At 49.8% G+C, this 22,040-nt stretch overlaps 7 protein-coding genes across 7 annotated transcripts; 5 read left to right on the forward strand and 2 right to left on the reverse strand.

Moving 5' to 3' along the window:
* Positions 1–828: 828 nt before the first annotated feature.
* On the forward strand, positions 829–2,253 carry V8C40DRAFT_286782 (uncharacterized protein; the record flags this gene model as incomplete). Its single annotated transcript, XM_083222579.1, has 3 exons — positions 829–1,447; positions 1,497–2,070; positions 2,149–2,253. Exons 1-3 carry the CDS (start codon positions 852–854, stop codon positions 2,251–2,253), a joined length of 1,275 nt encoding a protein of 424 aa, XP_083074373.1. The 5' UTR covers positions 829–851.
* Positions 2,254–2,266: 13 nt separating this feature from the next.
* On the reverse strand, positions 2,267–5,624 carry V8C40DRAFT_243115 (uncharacterized protein). The gene is made up of 2 exons (XM_083215355.1): positions 4,956–5,624; positions 2,267–4,625 (listed from the first exon to the last, which is right to left on the reverse strand). Exons 1-2 carry the CDS (start codon positions 5,124–5,126, stop codon positions 2,643–2,645), a joined length of 2,154 nt encoding a protein of 717 aa, XP_083074374.1. The 5' UTR covers positions 5,127–5,624; the 3' UTR covers positions 2,267–2,642.
* A 1,568-nt stretch (positions 5,625–7,192) lies between these two features.
* Positions 7,193–8,892, forward strand: V8C40DRAFT_274397 (FAD-dependent oxidoreductase; the record flags this gene model as incomplete). The annotated part of the gene is made up of 2 exons (XM_083220595.1): positions 7,193–7,424; positions 7,475–8,892. 2 exons carry the CDS (start codon positions 7,193–7,195, stop codon positions 8,890–8,892), a joined length of 1,650 nt encoding a protein of 549 aa, XP_083074375.1.
* A 1,024-nt stretch (positions 8,893–9,916) lies between these two features.
* Positions 9,917–10,630, forward strand: V8C40DRAFT_265060 (uncharacterized protein; the record flags this gene model as incomplete). Its single annotated transcript, XM_083219608.1, has 3 exons — positions 9,917–10,084; positions 10,151–10,276; positions 10,328–10,630. 3 exons carry the CDS (start codon positions 9,917–9,919, stop codon positions 10,628–10,630), a joined length of 597 nt encoding a protein of 198 aa, XP_083074376.1.
* Positions 10,631–11,335: 705 nt separating this feature from the next.
* V8C40DRAFT_286786 (uncharacterized protein) lies at positions 11,336–13,405 on the forward strand (the record flags this gene model as incomplete). Its single annotated transcript, XM_083222580.1, has 4 exons — positions 11,336–11,509; positions 11,570–11,701; positions 11,768–12,008; positions 13,017–13,405. 4 exons carry the CDS (start codon positions 11,336–11,338, stop codon positions 13,403–13,405), a joined length of 936 nt encoding a protein of 311 aa, XP_083074377.1.
* A 529-nt stretch (positions 13,406–13,934) lies between these two features.
* V8C40DRAFT_274398 (GroES-like protein) lies at positions 13,935–15,161 on the reverse strand (the record flags this gene model as incomplete). The annotated part of the gene is made up of 3 exons (XM_083220596.1): positions 13,935–14,455; positions 14,514–15,039; positions 15,111–15,161. The coding sequence occupies 3 exons, from the start codon at positions 15,159–15,161 to the stop codon at positions 13,935–13,937; spliced, it is 1,098 nt and encodes a 365-aa protein (XP_083074378.1).
* A 4,896-nt stretch (positions 15,162–20,057) lies between these two features.
* Positions 20,058–20,670, forward strand: V8C40DRAFT_265063 (uncharacterized protein; the record flags this gene model as incomplete). The annotated part of the gene is made up of 4 exons (XM_083219609.1): positions 20,058–20,066; positions 20,174–20,276; positions 20,336–20,395; positions 20,450–20,670. 4 exons carry the CDS (start codon positions 20,058–20,060, stop codon positions 20,668–20,670), a joined length of 393 nt encoding a protein of 130 aa, XP_083074379.1.
* Between the last annotated feature and the right edge of the window lie 1,370 nt (positions 20,671–22,040).

Genomic DNA, 22,040 nt, shown 5'->3' on the forward strand with positions numbered 1-22,040 from the left:
CACATATAATCCAACTGTTATCAACTTCATCGTCCATTGTGATAGGTTGCAGTCATGCCCAGACACCGTATTTGTAATAGCCTTCAAGTCGCGTCTGCGTTTTCACACTTAATTATCGCCAAGATGTTCTTGGCTTCTCGGCGAAAACTTAGAGGATTCTATCACAACGGGGAATGGACGTCTGCCGGGGCGTTGAATCCACTGTGGCTAATTGAGATACCCCATGCTCTGACCGGTGCGAGATTCCCCAGTATTGCATCCGACTTGTTTCTTGGCGTTGGGATACCCGGTTCCTTGAGTGTTTGCTCTCTCCGCCATTATCCGCCACTTTCTCTAGCATCCTGGATTATCGCCACTGTCCTCTACTGTCCGTTGTTATAGCCATCTCTCTGGTATCTCCTAATATCGCCATATATTTCCAGTATCTGCTACTTTTGGTATATTCTTCTCATACGGTATTAGACCTTCATTTAAATTCGAGCTGAAAAGTCAATGAAACGATTCAAGAGCTGCACCATCCGGCTGACTACGGGTACTGACTGCTGTCTGCACCGCACAAACGGCCCCCAGTCAAAAGGAATCAACATATATTTATCTACAAAGAAATTAGCAAAGCTTACTGTTCTTCATATAGGTAATGAAGATGACAATGAAATACTACAAACCACAGACACCCTGGAGCGCTGGGCAAAATCACCCCTGTAGGTATATACAGTGCGCATTGGCAGCATTTGTCACTGTTGGTTTCATAAGGATCAACTTCAGCTGAGGCTGTTGGCATTGGACTTGCATGTAGCCAATCGTCCATTTCACCTTCATCAATCCTCATCATCACGTCGCATCATCGCGTGATGAAGTTGAAACTCATAAAGTGGCTTCGACAAAAGCTCCGCAAAAGACGCAGGCTTCAGCGCCGAGAAGACGAACCAGAAGACAGCCAAGTTGAAGGCGATGTGACCAATCTGCCTCGCCTTCCCTCTACTCGACCAAATATCTTGACCCCATCGCCATCTACTGAATCTTTAGCCTTGTCCAACTCTCCTCTCTTTGGGAAGCTTCCCAGAGAGCTCCGATACGATATCCTTCTCAGAGCCTTTGGAGGCGGCTTATTGCACATGGACTTATCATTCGTGCACCCCGTTGCTCCTATAGAACCCGGACGCATCCTCTTTTCCCATACAGGTATTAATACTAATGACCAACTTGAAGTAAACTGGGATACCACAGTGCCTAAATCCTGGCAATGGTGGAGTTCAGTGTGCCATCGTGTCATGCCCAACTATGAAAAGACATGGAGCTTTATACGCATGTCTCACCCTGAAATCCCAAGGCCCGGGGACGACCGTTGCCGTTATGGGGACGCACATTTCTGTCAAAATTGGCCTGGGGAATATCCATCCAAGTGCAAGATTGGCATCATGGGATGGCTTTTATCTTGTCGGCAGGCGTAAGTCTAAAGCTAGTTCTTCTCGTGCCCTTCTCTGACCAACACACAGCTACGTGGAAGGGATAGACGTGCTTTATAGAACAAACACCATTCACATGTCCGGTCAAACACTCATTCTAAATCTCCCTCAGCTGCTGCCGCCCCAGCGGCTTTCTGCCATCACTTCCCTTGAGATTGTCTGCCCCCTCACGCTACACCCAGCCGAGGTTGGAGCAATCCCAGAAGTTGGCCTCTTAAAGAATTATCTTTCTGTGTTCGCTTCCAGCTTACCAAGCCTCACTCGGCTATACCTGGCCCTCAAAGCAAAAGGCTCCAACGCTCGGCCCGTGGACATGCAGAGTATGTTCGAACTTCTCGACGCATTCTTCCTCAAGACAAGTTTGAAAGAGTTTACCGTGTCGCATTCACATACGGTATTCACGCCGCTGTACAACGCTGTTCAGAATGAAATTGCCGCTCAACACCGTCACCAATACAAGACGATCCCAGAGATATGGCGCAACGCTGATGGCAGCTATATCCTACCAATATGGGGTCCCAACACCGAACCCTTTTACAAGCAAGTTGAGACCTCATGGCCAAAGCCGCCACAGGTAGGTCATCGTACTGTCGGAGCGGATGTAGTAGGTGACGGCTATTGGCTGGTGGAAGGGGAAGTTGATGATTACGCTCCATGCCGGTTTTCTACTGTATATTTATAGGAGAAGCTTCACAACCCCTTTTTTAACGCCAAAACGTGTCGTTTCAGAACAACTGAGGGCTGCTACGGCGATAACAAGTGTATCAGCAAAGAATGCGGACATTGAAGCAACCATCTCGTTAATTAATAATATTTGTCCATTATAATTTACTACTTCTACCGATTATACGTATATAGTCATTATACTGCGTCTAGTAACAGGATATGTGCTGTTCAATCTATATCAACAAAGGAAATGGCCTCGTGCGGCTCGGGTATCTCCTGACCCCATTTTATACCAAATGTCCAATCTGCCGGCTCGCTCAAAGAAAACGCCATCAAAACGTCCAGTTATGCAAAAGAAAAACAAAGGAACCAACTGATGTAATCCAATCCTTGGCGTATATATGATGCTGCCAAATCCAACCCATGAACAACCCCAATATTCGAAAAGCAACCCCACGATTCGATAACATATGAAACAAAGAACAAAGATTATACAAGGATTCGCTCAGCTCAAAGGCCACCGCCCTCTCGCAAGCTTTGGGACAAAGAGCCATTGTCGATGGTTGCAGCCGCTGCCGCTGCTCTGGATGAGGCGACTTTCCGTTGTTGTGATGCCCAGTACTCTTGGAAACCAGGAATCGCACCGGGCTGGTTAATACCAGGGGCCCTGGGAGGTGGTTTTGGCGGTGCTTTCTCCACCGCCCTCGGCAGGCTTTGACCGACGGCACCCGCTCCTCCCCATGGTCGCCACCCAACCCATTTGCCAAGGCCTCCGGCGCCATGGCGAGATGTTTGCGAGGACGAACCCGACATGTCCGACGTCGGTGTGGAGCTTCTCTGGGGTATTTGAAAGCCGGCAAAGTTATCGCGCAAGGCGGCATCGCTACGCTTCGAGTATTTGGTCGACATCGTCGGCTGGGCAATGACGCCGGTGACGACGGCATCAGCTCCGCCGAGCGGGCGGAGGGTCAATTGGCTTGGTCGGATCTGGAGCGTGTGGATATCGAGACCGCCCGATAGCGACATGATTGATTCATGAGACGCTACACGGCGCAGCCCAGATCTAGGCGGTAGTATCGGTATGGCGGCGGCATTGGTAGTTTCGTTGGCATCATCTTCTTCCGCCGACTCGTCTTTGGGAGCGTCTTGTTCGGTCGCAGTGGCAGGCGGACTAGTATGTGCATCTTCGTCCTCTTCGTGGATGACGCCGCTGCTAAATCTGAATGGGTTTGGTGTTTGGATCCCGGCGGTACCGGGCTCAATGTCAATGATTGAGAGAGACTGGAAGCTGCAGGACGAGGCTGCAGAAGCACGCTTCCTATGTGAAGCGCGCCATGTAGGAGACATGGGGTCATAGCTTGTAGTGGGCGACATGAGAGAGCCTGTCTCAGCTTCACTATGATCGAAAAAGCGGGGAGAAGTCGGAAGGGAGGAGGACATTTCCGACGGGGTGGAAAATTCGTGCCATGCTGAGGAGCTGGCCTTGATGGGTGTTGTTTCGCCGGCGTGGGAGAGAACTGGGCGAGTGGGAGAGGACACCAGGCGTCGCTGGAACTCGGGGCCCGGAGAGGACGACCTGCTAGAGATTGCCGCTGGAGGTGTGAAAATGCCGGGCAATAAGCCCTGGCGCTTCTTCTTGGGCTTCCTGGTCTCTTGCTTGGCAACGTGGTAGTGGTGGTGAATGTGAAACTCTTGCGGCGGCCTCGAGTTTTCAAACAGGGAAGGTTCCAGTTCAGCCTTGAGAGTCGAGGCAGGGCTGAAGCCGTCGGTAAGGGGTTGGTGAAACATGAGCTGCTCTCGCAACACTTGTATCTCATCGTTGGAGCTGATGAGCATTTCCCTTAGCTCGGCTATGCCCAGCTGCAGGTTTGCATTGTCTTGTAGCAGGTCCCGCACAAAGTGGCCGACGATTTTGTTCCCCTGTCGGTGTTCGGTGATTGATTTTGAAGCCGCGGAGCCCTTGAGGCGCACGGCGGCAACATCCAGATGCTTCTCCACCTCCCGCTGGCGCCCAACCTTTTCCATCATTTCATCGTGGCGTTGTCGCTCCAGAATGGCCTCCTTCTCCATGCGCACGAGCTGATCCTGCATGTCGAGGATCTCCCGCTGTGCCTCTTTAAATCGCTGCGCATGAGTGCGAGCTTCCTCCTTGGTAGCTTTCAACTCCCCCGTGAGTTTGTCCTGCTCTTCTTCCAGAATCTTGAGGTGCTGGTCAGCCTCGGCGGCACGGGCGGCGGCGCTCTCGAGGCGGCGGATGGCTTGTTGCGACGAGAGAAGGCTTGCTTCGAGGCTTTTGATCTTTGCGTCGGAGTCAAAGATTGTGGTGTTGAGTAGCTCGAGCTGCTCGATGAGCTCGTTGTTCTCCTCGACCTTGGCGGCATTGTTGGCTTCCAGCTCCTGCTTGTCCAGCTGCAGGCGATCTATGCGGCCGTTGAGTCGCTGCCTATCCAGTTCTGCGTCGGCCATGTAGGCTTCGTGCCTAGCAAGTAGGGCCTGTAGGGCAAATGTCAGTGGGGATTCAGTCTGCCGGGAGCACAGCATGATTGTTGGTCTGGGAAAGCATTTTGGAGGCACAGGATGCGTACACGACTGGGAGGTTCACTCGGGTCTTGACTGCCGTGTTCGCACCGGAATGCAGTTTGAACGCGAGGTGAAAGGGATGGCCGCAGTCATTTGGCGGCGCGTGCAGACAATGGGATGAAGAGAGGAATGAAGGGAATGAAAGAAAGCCCAACCAAGCAAAAGCTCTGCAAAACTCAGCACTGCAAAGCCAATGCCAAGCGCGGCACCCGCAGACATATGCACGTCCACACACACACATACCTTGCCTAACTGGGCAGCTGTATGCACATCCTTCTCAACAGCTTCGAGAATGGAGCAGTTCTTCTTGAGGTGAACGCAGTCTGCGCTGCCGCAGCAGCACTGCAGAGGCGGCGAGCCGGACTCGAGCTGTGCGTGATCGAGCACCTCCATGTCGCCGAGCGAGAGTCGCATGAGTAAAGATGGTTAAATTAATAGTAGGTGACGTAGATGTCGGTAGCCGCAGTGCACGCAAGAAGCGCCGCTCGGTCGAGGCGTCGAAACGATGGCGATGCTTCAGCGTCATTCATGGTCTTTGGCGGTTGGCCCGGAAGACGGTTGGTGAGAGGTGAGGGTTAACGATGGTGAAGAATAGGGTCCGACATCGATCAGGCACAGGTACAGGTATACGAATAGTAGGAATAAAATAAAATGAAACCCCGCAGGCAAGACAGAGGCGATTGTTAGAGGCAGCCTTGTCGAAAGGAGATTTGACTCAGATGAGGGAGGGAGTAGCGGTACTCGATAGGAGCGGGATCGTAGGCGCAGAGCGGGAATGCAGCGAGTACTGCGACTTTGAGGGGCTTCGAGCAGGGAGTCGGAACAGATGGAGGAGCAAAACAAGGCTCGAGGCGATCGGAATGGATCAAAGAGTGGTTGATGGTTCCAGGACGAGAGTTTGCGGCGCGTGCCTGCAGAACGATGGCTGGTGGTGTGAAGCTCCAGGCCGGCTGCAATTAGTAGACACCGCTTCCAGACACCGCGAGCCTCGAGTACTGGCTACTCGTCGGTGGATATGGCGTACGGTTGTCTGTGGTCGTACCGAGTACGGAGCAGAGGCGCGTCGCCTCCCTGTTCCTGAAATTAGTGGCTGGCCCGGGCGCTGCACCTGCAGTAGCTCGCTGTAGCTCTGCTGTAGCTCTGCTGTAGCTTTGCTGTAGCGCCTGAGTGCCCTACAGTGCAGCTCGCCTACGACATTGGACCCAGTCCAGTGCATCGGAAGCAGCAGAATTTTTCACAGCTGCATCTGCCTTTTGAAGCGGTTTAGCCTCACGCGCCGCACAAAGGTTCATTTTATTCGATTCCATGTTTATAGAGAGGTTGAGTTATGGTTGGTGTTAACACTCTGCTTGGCACGTTTCACAACTTTATGCGGCGTCCATCACGGGAAATCCCCGTTCTCCCCGTTCTCGCGTGGCTAGTGTCGGGACAGGGCAGGGCTGTCAAAGCGATCGAACTGCGGTGTGCCTGTCCTGTCGTCGGGAGCGCGTAATGGATGGGGCTGCGTTGTATCCATTGCCAGCACAGCAGGCCCGCCGGTTTGCTGGCAAGTCTTTGTCATGCCAAGGTGAGCGGGCCGGGATTATGCACTTGATCTGACGTGTGCTCGGTGTCGTCTCGTGTGAGCGTTCATACGGCATCCCGTGGCTGTGGGAGCAAGCGAGTGATGCCGCGAGACGGGAGGCGGAAATGATTCGTGGGGCTTCATAGTTGTGTTCAGTTCATCAGAAAGATTTAAAGAAAGTGTTTAGCGTTGAACAAAGAAGTTGTTCTTATGGGAATATCTGAAGGGGCCCATGTCGTATGTCAAATGTCATTTGAATCATTCACCACTTACACCGCAAGTGGAGCTCATGACTCGAACATAGCATTTCCTTATACAGTACATCGCATATTGTGCATTCACAAGTTATAGCAGCTCAAAATAGGAATAACATCACACGCACAACATCATATCAATACCAAAACCAACATCATTTTGATCGCCTTTCTGTCATCACCATCTCGTAAATTCAGAAATCTGTCCATCTCCAGGGTAGCCCACCACATCGGCCAAACGTAGGCCCGCCCACAGCAATGACGGCACCACAATCTCTCCGCGTGAATCCATTGCGTCATCCAGCCAATCAATTCCCACATGTTGCAAAGCAAAGCTCGACTCTCACCAGCTTCACATGCGGCTTCACTCCCAAATCGGCTTACCAAGCTTCAAGCTCCGGAGCTCAAATGCAAGAGCTAGCCTGTCCCTTTTACACCTGCCGATTCTCCTCACATGATGTCTCCTCCAGTTTCTCATTCTCCGTGGTATCTCCGGATCTCACCTGCTCGCGTCATCCATCTCTCCGTTGACTTGAGCTTCTATTAAACCTCCAGGCATGCTCTCGTTACCCCGCAACCCCCACCTCCGTCATCTACTCCCAAACCGTCGTCTTTTGTCCTTTGCAATACCGTCTCGCCAGTTTTCATTCACCAATCGCGCCATGGCTCAAGAGTACAAGCTCAAGGGCGTGACTTCGCTGTCACTCAAGCCCGGTCAGAAGCAGGAGGTGGAAGTTGAGGGCATCCAAGACGCCAAAGTCCTTCTTGTCGGCCTCCAGTCTGGTGGAAAGGCAGAGGTACAGGCCATTGGTGCCAAGTGTACCCATTACGGCGCTCCGTTGGCCAAGGGCGTTTTGTCCACTACAGGACGCATCACTTGCCCCTGGCATGGAGGTAATTCTGACCATGGACCTGTCTAGAGATGGCATGCTAACAAGGAACAGCTTGTTTCAACGCAAAAACTGGTGACGTAGAAGACTCACCTGCCCTAGATGCTCTCCCCGTCTTTCCTCTCACCCAGCATGATGGAGCATTCTATATTACCGCCGAGGAAGCCGCCATCAAAGGCTCCAGGAGAAAACCCAACTTCCAGTGCAGCGTCGCGAGTGACGCTCAAGAGAGGGTCGTCGTTGTTGGTGGCGGCTCTGGCGCTCTCGGCGTTGTCGAGGGATTGCGTGAAAAAGGCTATAGAGGCCATCTCACCGTCATCTCAAAGGAGGGCTACCTCCCCATTGACAGACCCAAGCTGAGCAAGGCTTTAATCACAGACGCCTCCAAGCTGGCATGGCGAGACAAGAGCTGGTACGATAGCGGCGCCGTTGAGTGGGTTGACGGTGAGGTCAACGATGTCGACTTTTCTGGCAAACAAGTTACAACCGCAAGCGGGAGCAAGATTGCCTACAGCAAGCTGGTTCTCGCGACTGGAGCAACTCCCAGGCTCCTGCCCCTTCAAGGCTTCAAGGAACTCGGCAACATCTTTACACTGCGCACTGTTCACGATGCCAAGAAGATTGTCGACGCCATTGGAGAAAAGGGCAAGAAGATTGTCATCATCGGCTCCTCGTTTATCGGCATGGAAATTGCCAATGCCACTGGCGGCGACAACTCGGTGACGGTTGTGGGCATGGAAAAGGTTCCACTGGAGCGTGTTCTGGGCGAGCAGGTCGGTGCCGGCATCCAGAAAGCCTTGGAGGGCAAGGGCATTAAGTTTTACATGAGCGCCGGCGTCGACAAGGCCGAGCCGTCCAGCTCGGATCCCTCCAAGGTAGGTGCTGTCCATCTCAAGGACGGTACCAAGCTCGATGCAGACCTCGTTATTCTGGGAGTCGGCGTGGCGCCCGAGACGAGTTATCTCAAAAACAACAGTGCAGTCCAACTGCAAAAGGATGGATCCCTTCAGACCGATGCTCACTTTGCGGTTGCGGGACTCTCAGACGTTTACGCCGTCGGAGACATTGCCTCGTACCCTTACCACGGCCCTGGAGGCAACGGGGCTCTCATCCGAATCGAGCACTGGAACGTCGCTCAGAACGCGGGACGTGCCGTTGCCTCACGCATTGTGAACCCATCTGCAGCCAGCGAGCCTTTTATCCCAGTCTTTTGGTCCGCCCTGGGGGCTCAGCTGCGATACAGCGGCAACACGATGGCGTCTGGTTGGGACGACGTCATCTTGGATGGAGATGTAGCTGCAGGAAAGTTTGTTGCCTACTATACAAAGGGCGAGACCGTCGTGGCGGTTGCGTCCCAAGGCCGTGACCCGACCGTGATGCAGGTGTCTGTGTTGATGAGGCTTGGAAACGCGCCGACAAAGAGCCAGCTGCAAAGCGGCGTGGATGTTTTTAGCATTGACGTGGTGAATTAGTTGCGATTAGACAGTACATAGTATGACGATAATGAACTGAACAGAACTGAACAACCATACTGTTTCTGACCACTGTGAATTTTGCAAAGTTGGTGCAGTCCACCTATTAACTGGGCCATCATAGTTTGTCTATTCAGCGAGTCATAGCCGAGGTTATGCAGGCTTTTACATTCCATGGACGACGTTGCGTGCAAAGATTGTCTCATGTTGTCTCCCTGATCAATCTGGTGGCTTGAGCTATCGGGTACCGAATATTCTCGTTTCAAATGGAAATATCTTCCCATGATGTAGACGTGGTTTAAATCTCCAACTTGTAGTAACCTGATGCTATATGGGTCTTATCGTGGAGGTTGTATCTCATGTTTCATGTATCATGCATATTGGTGTACATTGGAGGAGACTTATGTGATGAGGTATCTATAACATCCGCGTTGAGGCTAATGGACTCTTTACAGTGACAAGGTCCTATTTCCATGCGTCCTTCCTGACTATCCTTGCCTCATCGTAGGTTTACATATTCATATGCGTGTCTTGAGAGCAGCTAGCCTTGCCTCAATTGGTTATATAGACAGCATCTCAGTACGCTGTATCACTTGTGAGAGAACATGATTGGACAATAATCAAGCGTTACAGAGTGTCTGAAGATGGAAGCTGTCTCGGATTCACGTGGACAGGTTGAGCGACCTCATTCCACAGGGTACACCCTGCAGATCAAGTTGCCTGTGGCGCACGATAGGTCGCCTTATCTGTTCTTGAAGCAGCTGATCTATTTGGTGAAACAAGAAAATTGTGTTTACTGGAATGGGGAATTCGTCATCTCGGCGGTGTATCACCCAAAGGGAGCCATGTCGACTGAAGCCATGGCGACGGTGACGGCTTACCTACCTCCACGTATATATCCTCAGCATCTCAGGGACCTACGCTGGAGGCTTCATTACCACTACAAACACCATCGACTCAACACAGTAAATGACCACAGCACCATACCGTAATACTCGAGCAGTCGACCTACAACATTGGCATCATGCAGTTCAAATCCCTCGTTCTAGCTGCCGTCCTATCGTTGACCCACGTGCAAGCCTTGACAGCAAAAGACGTAACCAACAGCCTCTCCAACATTACCACCCTTGCCGCCGACACGTTGGACCTGGTCAAGGGTCTTAATACTGAGAATGTGGAGGCAGATGGATTAGTATGCCTGCCCATCTACTCCGCACAACTATGTACATGTGCTTCTGTGAGCTAACTCGTTCATTAGCAAGCGTTCAAGAACTTTCGCCAGATCGTCCACGATGCCAATGAGACTACAGCAATGATATCAGCTTCAGGCAACACTACCTTTGCCGAGGATGACCAAAAAGACCTTTGCGAAACCTTTACGGGCGTGAGTTCTCATCTCCATCGCGTTACGAGTGTCTGAACTAAAGAATTACAGTTTGTCAAGACCCAGCAAGATCTCCTCCAGGCGCTCGTCAGTCAAAAAGGCCTCTTAGGGCCCATACCTCTCAGCATGCCCATTGCTGCCATCTTGCGCTTCCTGGAGACGTATGTCGACAGGCTCTCTTTGGCAGTCATCGGGACAGTGCCGACCTGTGCAGAAGAGTCTAAGAAGGAATTGAAGGGGCTGGATAAAAACTTTAACGAGACTTTGGATACATACCCGATTAAACTGCATCTTCCTGAATCGAATGGCACCTCGCTTGAAGCTTTTCTTGAAGCTTACCTTGAGGGCCAGTAAAGCGTCATATAAAGGGTATTTAGGTCAGACAATGTAACTCATAATCCGACTTTGGGTCGATAGTATCTTTAATTAGCCTGTATACCGAAGAACAACTTGATGTCGTCACGGATTATGCAGTCTTTCCACGTAATCATATTTGTTTCACGTTTCCTCCCTGATCAGCCTCGTAGCTGTGATGGACCCTGACATTACTCCGCTGCGCAGATCCCCGCATATTGGTATGGATGAGATGAACTAGCGAAGGGGATATTCCATAGAGGGAATGAAAGTAAACCTAGTATTGCACGCATGGGGATAATAAAAATGGATTCTTTCCAGCCTGCCTGGTTACCAAGTAATTTGAGACTACTCATTGTGTCTGCCATTCAGCTTGGAATCTATAAAGAACACCCTGCCGATCAAAATTGTTGATGAATTACCTAACTATGCTGGAATCAATCCATTTATTCCATCAAAATTGGGAGATCAATTCCATCGAGAATGCAAAACTTGACATCATGACGATGCAGTATCCATCAAAGGGAGCCGTAGGCTGATCCTACCTGCGATGGGCTAATCCAGCGGCATTCACAATCCCCCATTGCCAGGCCCTCGGGTCTATATAAACTGGACATGAGACGGCGTTTTTATCTAGAAAACCATCATCAGACAGGAAGCATCATCTCACAAACACCTATAAGCAATTACCTCGAAATCGCCATTATGCAGTTCAAGTCTCTCACCCTCATGACCGCCCTGCTGTCTATAAGCCAGGCACAAACCACAATGGTACCAGACGTACCAACAGACGTACCAACAGACGGCATAAGTGGTATCAAAAACATCACCGAACTGTCGTCTGACCTGCTGGGCGTGGTGGGGGGTCTGAACGAATCAGTAAGCCTTCCTTTTCGGGTCACCTAAACATGTAATTTGTCAGACTGACTTGCGGTTTAGCAAACGGCTGATTTCACCATCATCGTTGATGATTTGAAAGACATCATCACGGATATTGGCAAGGAAGTCGCAGCACTCAGCGTCCCCTCCGTCATTACTGACCAGAAAGGCCTCTGCGATTCCTTCAGTGGCGTAAGTTCATATCCTCCAGCATCTGTCGCACCATGAACATCTCTAATTCGAACTGTATCATCGCAGTTTGTCAACGTAACTCAGGAGCTATTTGGTGTGTTTTCGGAGAAAGAACCGATCCTGTCCATGGTGAACGCGACTGATGCTGGAAATTTCACCAACATCTTACGTACCTTGACGATTGGCGTCTTTGGGCTTGGATCTAAAATCATCACATTGGCGCCGAGCTGCGCGGATGAAGCTACGAAGGAGCTGGGAGATTTTATTGGGGCAGCCAACCAGACGATTGGATCGTTCCATTTCGGCGGTTAGGGAAAAAAGAGGCGAATAACATGTTCATTTGGACTCTGTAGAAAGATTCTGTCATGGAACCCTGCATCTTGAGTAGCTACATGCAGCTAGATACAGAAGATAAAGACTTGGTATTATGAGCCTGTGACCCTGTGCTTGACTTTGACTGTGACTGAGTATTAGATTCGAGATGTTGAGACCGTTTGTTGATGCAATTAGACATTGAAGATCCGTTGAACTGTGCCAATATGTCGGTACTAGTTTGAGTATTCCAGTCCATCCATCAGATCAAATAACTTCAGTTGGGAGAGCCTTTCAGTTTGTTGTTTACAGGTACAAGTACAGCCCAAAGACAAACTTCAGTGCCTCCGTGCCTTCCTAGACGGCAAGCGGCAGCCGGCTGTTTGACCGCCTTGGGGCCTGAATTTCCACGACAGGTGCAAACGAGCTTTCCACGCCCTTCTGCTCTTTTCCACTTCGAATTACCTACCATTCTACTAGAGCCGCCGCCACCACACTCGTTCTCTTCTCTTCTCTTCTCTCTCCCCTCTCTCCTCTCTCCCCTCTCCACCAGTTGCATTTTGTATGAGCAACACCATCATATCCAGTGAGTCCCCCGTCTTCTGCCCCAACGGCCCCCCCGATTGAATCTTGATCATCATCAAGAACATCGTTGCATTCGTCACGGGGTCATTTACTAACTATAGAATATATAGTCGTGTTGTTTTCAGATACGCAGAAGCAGACGCAGACACACACACACACACACTCTCTCTCTCTCTCTCTCTCTCTCTCTCTCTCTCTACCTCTATCTCTCTATCTCTCCCTCCCTCTCCCTCCCTCTCCCTCCCTCTCTCCATAATCGACCAGCTCCAGGAGCTTGTGAGAGCGTTGTTGGCGCCAACGGCGCAGGAACGAGCCCAACAAGGGTAAAGCCGTGGCTGGGGTGGCCGTGGAGGTATGTCTCTTTCTTCCCATCTCTTTCCACTTCGTTTCATTGTTCAACAAACTCACACTGAGACAGGACGAGGAGGAGGAAGAGGAGGCCGCCGAGTTCCCGCCCTCCGAGGCGGAATCGTGCGTTTGCCCGGTTTTGTTGAGACCGTTGCCCGTGGGACGCTGTCACGCGCCCAGATGAACCGCCTGGCGGAGGAGGGCTACGAGGCCCTCATGGCCACTACCACCACCACCACCACTACTAACGCCGCCGCCGCCGCCACCACCACCACCAACGCAGCTGCTGCTGCCCCTGCTGCTGCACCAGTCCAAGGGCAAGAAGAAGAAGAAGAGGGGGGGGAGGAGGAGGAAGAAGAAGAAGAAGAAGAAGAAGAAGAAGAAGGACCTGTGATGTCCGTCGCAGGAGTCGACGATTTCGTCGATTGGAATATTCGGATGATTTTGCTGTTGTCTTAATCCACATTTACTAGCCTTCGTAAACCTAGCTTAATAAAATATTTATTACTACTACATCTACTACATCTACTACATCTACTACATCTACTACATCTACTATATCTACTACATCTACTACATCTACTACATCTACTACATCTACTACATCTACTACATCTACTACATCTACTACATCTACTACATCTACCCTGCCTACCCTATCAAGTTCTATCGCTAGCACTATAATTCAAAGTAGTCGAAGTGGGCAAGGAACAAGAAACAGGAGGTGAAGGCTGCGTCATGGGACAATACCAACTACCTACTCTCTAAAGGACATAATACCGACTCCAGAGGTATCAGGAGTATTGACAATCTAGCACATGCAAAACAATCGCTGGCCCAAGTGCAGCACTACAGGTACTTGGAGCATCAGTTCCAGCAGCAGGCTCAACAGCCTCAGCCTCAACCATAATCCGAGCAGCGAAGAACGCGAAAGAGTAGGTCGCCAAAATGCATGCATTTTGGCGTCATGCGTGATGCATAGTGCCATTCACGGAATTTTTTCGACAGCCGCGCGATCCAAGACCACTACCAGCTTTCCGCTCACTTTCCCCGAACGCGCAGCATCAACCACGAGATTGACAGAGTCGAGATCCTCGTAAATGTTGGTCTTGACCCGAATCTTGTGCTTCAGCACGAAATGGATCATGTCCTCGAGTTCTTTCTGACCTGACACCAACGATCCCTCGAAATGCAGGTCCTTGAAGATGATGGCGCGAAAGGGAAACGACACTCGCTGAGGCTGAGCCACCTGAATGATGGTCCCATGAGGTCGAGTGATTGCGCAAGCGGTGTCACACGCCGTTTCGTGGTCTGACAGTACAATGGTCGCCTTGATCTTGTCATCCCCAATAGCTTCCGTTATCACAGTTGTCAGTTGTTCGTCTCCTTGGCGGGCATCAAGCACAAGTTGAGCTCCACATTCTCTCGACAATTCAAGGCCTTCTTCGCGGGCGTCTACAGCGACGACGTTTACGCCTGCCTTGACAGCAAATTGGATGGCGAGATGACCTGTTCGAGAGTTGTCAGAACGCGATTTCAAGCGATGCTGATACAAGAAAATAGTTACCCAAACCACCTCCGCTGCCCACGATACCGATCCATTCGCCTGGCTGCGCCTTTGTGGACTGGACCGCTCTCCACGCAGTGGCTCCTGCACAAGTCAATGGAGCAGCAGTCACAAAGCTCATTGTATCCGGAAGAACGACCGCATAGCGAGCATCGACGACGGTGAAGTCTGAAAACGCCCCAGGCAGGGTGGTTCCAACATAACCCTTCATGAACCGACAGTAGTAGCGCTTCTCGACCGGGCCCTTGCAGTCGACGCACTCTCCGCAAAGACCACGCCATCCAAGTGCGGCAATGCGGTCACCGAGCTTGAAGCCGAGAGCAGCTGCGTCTGCGCCCAGACTGACGATTGTTCCGGTGGGCTCATGGGAGCCGGCGTGCTGCTTGGGCGAACTCGAAAACTGTCCATCCAGTACCATTATATCTGTATGGCAGAATGAAGCGGCTGCCACGCGGATCACGATGTCATGACTGTCGACGACTTCGGGTCGCGGATATGAGTCTTGAATCTGATATGGTTTGTGAAACTGGGTGGTATGGAGGGTTAGCAGTACTCTGAATTAAACGCATGGGATAGGTATATACTCGCCTCATTGACGATGGCTGCTCGCATGGCCTTGGGCAAATTGGGAGCGGTTAAAGCCGCCATGATTAATTCTTCTTCCGGTCTATTCTACGAGAGGCTGGCTGAATGTATGGATGGTTAGAAGCAACGGATGAAGTGATGAAACCTTGTCTCGATATTTATCATTTGTTCGGAGATTAGCAGCAGGTAGAGCGATGGTACTGTGCGAGCCGCTTCCATCTTGAACATGTCCATCCAATACACCTTGTGAACAATTTTGTCAGATAACTCGAGGAGAGTTGCCCAATGACGAATCAACCCAAACATCTCATCTCGATAAAAGTCGCGTATGTCGTCGATCATCCTCCCAAGTTGTGCATGCCAACTCAAATTTACTGAGATGAGGCTCGCCAAATCATTCTACAGAATAGACACTGTGATGAATCATGATTCCAGAGTCCATCATAGAGGGGAATGCTAACGCCGATGAAGCGGGGCTTCGCTCTGTTGGTAACACCGAAATGTTCAACGAAATGCCCAGCTTGATGCAATGTCACAACAAATCACTGGTAGATTCTGTCAAAGTTGAGTCAAGAAATGATGGTTTGCATTGAGTCAAGTATCACATGTCTTTTGTCAGCTACGAATCCTATCTATTTACTACCTATTTGCTCTCGCCTTGTCACCAGTCAGCAGGTAGGAGCCTGGTGTTGTAGCCATTCATGCCGTGGAAATGGCTGCCAGTGTTGATGATCCAGCGCTAATGAAGGGAAATGCAATGGACATGGGAGAGGAGGCGAGGGATATGAGGGATACGCTAGTCTACGAATCACATAAAATGAAGAGGTGCTAAAATGTAGTATCAGATGGCAACTCAAGATATCTCTAGTAGAGTCAGATATCTCGAGTTGCGCTAGATACCTCTAGAAGTTCTAGATTTTTACACCAGAAGAACTGGCAATCCTCAGTGGCAGTCTCAGCACAGTACATGAATCGTCTGTGGAGTCGACCTCTGAGGAGGAATGTTGTGAGTCATGGAAAACAGGCATGCCTCATCCGTGAAAGCAAATTCAACATGGGAGATGATGAATTGTCTGCACGGGAAGAGGTCTTCCCGAAAGGAAGAAGCCTTAGCAGGATTATGGAAAACAGGCATGCCTCATCCATGAAAACAAATTCATCATGGGGAGATGATGGATTGTCTGCACGGGAAGAGGTCTTCCCGAAAGGAAGAAGCCCTATGCACAGAAGAAGTCTTCTGCACAGAAAGAAGCTTTCTGCACAGGTCAGACAACTTCTGCACAGGAAATAGCTAAGAGCCCGTCTATACAAGACCACATCGTCTGTACAGGAATAGCTAATAGCTCGTCTATACAAGAACATGTCATCTGTACAGAAAAAGGTCTCTGTACAGGCCATCCGTTCAAGAATAGGTCACCTGTGCAGAGTACAAGAAGTATCATCTACACAGGAATAAGAACATCTGTAAGAGTACAGGGAATCTTCTTTGCTCAGGAACGAGAACACCTGTAGGCCAGGGGGTTGCATCTTAAGTTCAGGAGCAGGACTTCTGGACAGCGTACAAAAGTATCATCTGTACAGGAAAAGAACATCTGCAAGAGTACAGGGAATCTTCTTCTGTTCAAGAACAAGAACACCTGGTATGACAGGGGATTGTTTCTTTTAGTTCAGGAACAGGCCATCGGTACAAATGACCGGTTGTGTCTTCTGTGAAGCCATAGCCAGCACAGAATTCTTCTCGAGAGAGCCAAAACGTGCGCTGAGCAGCGTTGGTGCGGCGTCGTGATGAGTGAGTTGGTTGAGAAGGGATGCCTAGATACTTCATCAGCAATCAACAATGGAAAGTCATGGGGGCTGGGGGGTATCCTCACTGTTCGGTGCTCATGGAAGAAGCTGAGTCTTGTTGAGAGGAGCTGGGTTGGATAATGGGGAGCGTCTCGTGAACTGTGTCTATCGACAGAAAGAAGTCAGCAGGGGATCAGTGCCTTTGGATGTCAAGCAGTACCTACTGTCAGTAAATGGGAAACAAAGATATAGTATCTTTGATCGAAGGTGGTGAAAAGAGTGAAGAGAAAGCAGAAAGGGAGATGAGGGAAGAAAGACAAACGATGGAGGGCAACACTCTAAAAGGTGAAAAAGGTGGGGGACGAAAAGGTACAAGAGGAGTTGCAGTGATGAAAAAGTGAACTGGAACTCAGATGGCCAAAAGGTGAGTTGGAGGGTGGGCATCAGGCACCAAGAAGGCAGATTGGAAATCAGCTGGCAGGAAAAAAGAATCACCCGGCGCGGTACGCGTAGGAAACGCGGATTTGATGCAACGCGTGAAGTAGTATGACGTATTGAATCTTTAGTTTCGTCTGATCTTTGTCAAATGTCCAAGTATGCATTGGATATAGGTAGGTAATGGCATCATTCACGATCAAGAGTCAGGGGCCAGGTAGTAGTTTCATGCTATTGGACGGGATGAAGCCTTCGTACATATATGCTCTCATGTTCTGCAGGCCAGATTATTGTAGAAAACTATATACATAGATGCAGTTGAACTTGACTCGGGTTCAACTTGCTAAAGTAGTATTACATGAGATATTGCAAAGTTGCTGTGATGCTCATCTTCGGAATTGAAGGCTCCCATACAAAGGCAATGGAGTGATATGCACTCACAGGCACTTATCCAACCCCAAAAGAAAGCCGCACGCTTCATCTTCGTCTCCATTATTTTCTGAGCGTTCATTTCTCATACTTGCTAAATACAAGCTCATCAACACATGTAAGAATGGACACTCGGGATAGCATCGTCAAGCCCAATTGCAAAATGACTTCCATGGATTCAGAATTCAGGGTAGCATGGAGTACATGCATTTGGCGTTGCGCTGCGGTACAATGTGTGACGTACCAGTGCATGGGGCAGTACGTACTGTGGGTCATAAAAAATAGATACACCAATGGCGAAATTGCTGCCAATGAAGAGGCACGCCATTGGCCAGTTGTCAGCTGTCAAAAAAATCGGGGGTGCTATTTTTCAGAAGGGCTAGTACTAATCCAGCACCAGCGGGCAGGGGACAGCAGGTACGTACAGCAGCTTGAGCAGGTACATGGCCTCGATGTGATGGACGGCTATCATCAGCCGTTTGTCTGGCATTGTGTTGTATTGTATTGCGTTGCAAATGCGGCTCAAGAAATCGAGGGTAAAACTCCAGAGACAAGAGTGTAAGAACTGTTCTACTTCGCATTGGGTTTGCAATCAATCTCCAAGACTCGTTCATGTAAGTCAAACCGCGGGCAAGATGATGAACACACCACCCCATCTTGAACAACAAAGCTGACTGTTATGTGGCTATTTTAGATGGCTTCTTTCCACCACGACAAGCACGACCGAACAACTTGACGCCGAGCACTTGCAGCCCGAGCGGCACATTTTGCTTGCCCCCACGAACGCTTCCACGCATCTTCCTGATAGCGACACATCCCGCTTACTTCTCTTCTCGTGCCATTCCGTCGCTAAGAGATACACATTCAGAGCCTAGAGCATCCGTTCCATTCTGCCGTCCAATTCAATCCATGAACGTTTTTTTTTTTGTTGCGTAAAGTCGCCTTGCTATGCTCAAATTGCGGCCAACTTGGCTCTCTCTGGAGAGAGGGGGGGGGGGGGTACAGAGGACGATTGTTTCTTCCATATTTGGCCAATATGTCGAGACAATCATACTACTAGAGTTATTGCTTCTGAATTGTGCATGAGGATCCTAAATTGGCTGATTGACGCTGAACGCAAAACGGAATTGAGCTTCATAGTGACTCTAGGTCCTTTCGATGAGTCATCAGGGCCACTCTGAACGACACTTCTCCTAAGAGCGCATTCCCGCGCAGAAGCTCAGCACATCATGGGCTGAAAGATTAACATACAGCATTCAATGGCGGAAAGTCCATATCATGTCAACCTATAGATACGGGAGCAAGTGCCCAACAGGAGCTGAGTGGCATTGATCTGAAGTGGGAGTTGACAGCCTCAGAGTCTTGCCAGCTGGCAGAACGTGCAACTAGCACTAGAAAGGAGCAATGATAACAACTGAAATGATGGGCACCACTGTATCATTTCTCACTATATGGGAGTTCAGGTCATCCATAGTTTACCTGTCTCACCTGGGATTTTGCAAGGGTGGCGTAGCAGAATGCGTTATGGCGGCCAATCCCCCTGAAAGATGTGTACTACGGTATCCAACAACTGGCGAGATATCAAGCCAATTCTGCAGCTGCAGAGAGGATATTCTCATATAGAGTGCAGAGATAATAAGTACTACGTGTATATTACAGAAAGAGTGAGAAGCGTCAATGTCCTTGTAGCGAGAATAAAAAGTGCAGAGGTGCATGTCTCCGCAGAATGCCCTGATATCACTTGGAATTCACCTTGAAATCATCCAACAGATAACTGAAGCAATGTGGCGGTGTTTATTGTAGCACAGTCCATTCACCTGGCCAGCAGGCCCAGGTGCGCACACCTTGAAGAATCCCTCCCAGCTGCCTACCTCTTGGGGAAATCTTCTCCTCAACAACACCATCATTCTCAGTAAGGCCCCCCATTTCCTCTGTCCCAGGTCCATTTCTTCGCAGTCTTGATCACCATCAAGATCAGAATCATCATCAACGTTGTCCTCATCGTATGGCAATTTACTAACTATATTGTCCATAGTAGTGTTGTTTTACCAATTCTCTCTCTCTCTCTCGCACTCCCACCAGTAAGTTCAACATTCCCACCTTCTCTGAGTCAATGGACTGGGTGTTCTCTTTATTACCGTCATTCTCTTAATCATCGGTCTTCTTCTATTTATGCAGTGTCATTCTTGCATCTTACTAATGCTTGCCATATAGATTTTACCAATTTTACGAAGTTGGGTTTGTGAGTTTACCCATTGTCCCTCAAGAGATATACACTTTGACTAACGCAACACAACAGAAACCGCAATCATGTCTACCGTACGTTTTCTACTCTCGTCAATCGACCCTCATCCACCGACACTATCTTCGTCTTCTTATTCCGATTTAGTGCCAGCGTTTTCGATGTGTCACTTACATATAAATAGAACGATAATCTCATCAATGCTTTCCGAGATATGGTGGCGATAGTCCGGGAGATGAGAGGCGTGGGTGGTGGTGGCACTACTGCCACCACCCCCAATAATCCACGTATGTCCACTGTCATTTCTCTCTCATTGCTGGAACCAAAGCTGATGTTGGTGAATCAGATTCTGGCGCTGGAGATGTGGCCCGAGGAGGGCGAGGACGAAGACGACGTGGCCGACGGGGTATGTTTCTTCATGTCCCTTTCGGCGTTCAACACACTGACACTGTTGCAATAGGCTTTCGCCTCCGAGGTTTTTACGGCCGGGGAGAGAGTGGCGCCCTCTCCCGGCACCAATATGCCATCTTCCGGGAGGGAGGCCGGCCGGCCCTTATGGCCTACGAGCAGCAGCAGCAACAACACCAACAGCCTCAGGCTCAGACCCAGCAGCAGCAGCAACCTCAGCAGCAGCCTCAGGCTCAGACTCAGGCTCAGGCACAGACCCAGGCCCAGGCCTAGACCACTAATTGGTGGTGAAATTTTTTTCAAGTTGTTTTTTCAAGTTGGTTTGAAAGTTGTTTTTAAAGTTTGTTTCAAGGTTGTTTTTTACGTTGTTTTTAAAGTTGTTTTTTAAGTTGGTTTTGAAGTTGTGTTTTGAGTTGTTTGCGATGGAGGAATTGAACGATGCAAGATGCCGAAAAATGCCTGAAGCCAACGTGAATAATCTCTACTCTCACTTCCATCTATTGTCAAGATCTCGGACAGTTAATGTCAACGCTTGGTTCCATACTACAGACTACAGACGCCGACTTTTCGCCAGGATCAACTTGAGCCTCTCCAGTGAGCCATAAACGCAGATTGAAACAACTTCCAAAGACTACATGTACTATTCAGTAGACGAGAAGTGCCACACCACCACATGTTCCTACAGCTAGATTACAGACATGGAGAGTTTGGAGTCTTTCGTCAAAGTGAGCGTCATCACGCCGTCGTGGGTTCATCTGTCAACTTCACTTGTTCCTAATCGCAAGAGTGATCAACAAGCATGTCCCATTATTCAACGTTGATGTGTTCTCCTTCTGTCAGTCATTCGTCATAGCGCCTTGGGATTTCAACTCGGCTGCCCGGCACCTGTGGAGGACAGTTGGTAACCATGCACTGTCCATCCTATGGGAGCAGTGATCCATTGGGACGGGAGAACGGAGTGCTTTGCGACGGAATTCGCACAGATTCGGGCTCTTTTCATCTTCCATAGAGGCAAGAAGTAGTTTGGGGAGAGAAAGAGTCCCCGTAAAGTGTCATTTAACTAGTCTAAAAGAAGGCCGAACTTGACCGGTAAAGTGTCTTATGGTGGCAAAAAACTGATGACTGTGAATGAATGGAAATAGACCTAGTAGATGACAGTAGAGACAGTAAATGGAGATAAATAGAAATGGACATAGTACATACAAGTAGGAGTAGTATATGAAGCTACATGGGGATGGACATATTTCCACTCAAATAAATCGACAAAATCCTCGGTCGACACACCAGCGCCGTCTATTTGCATATACAGCTCTTCATGCTGCTAGACCTGTGCCTGTGCCTGTGCCTGTGCCTGTGCCTGTGCCTGTGCCTTGGCCAGCCGCTGCTCGTGGGCCTTGTCAGGCTGCGTGCGAGGAGGTTGTAAGAGGAGCTATCACATCAAGGGGGGTCTCACAGCATGGGGCCGATTATGATGTATGATGAAGCTTGCTATTCCATAGTCTAGGTACTCAGTATCTACTCATAAAGGTAGGCGCAGGTCATGTGACCTCACAGGCTTGGAGGCCCTTAAGCCTACGCTGACGCAGAAGCAAAAGTTGCTTCCTGGAAAGGGTGCCGTTGGCACCTCGCTCGGTGATACCACG

Source organism: Trichoderma camerunense (genome assembly GCF_050948025.1).
Source record: "Trichoderma camerunense strain CBS 138272 chromosome Unknown V8C40scaffold_7, whole genome shotgun sequence".
In the NCBI taxonomy this organism is placed as follows: Eukaryota; Fungi; Ascomycota; class Sordariomycetes; order Hypocreales; family Hypocreaceae; genus Trichoderma; species Trichoderma camerunense.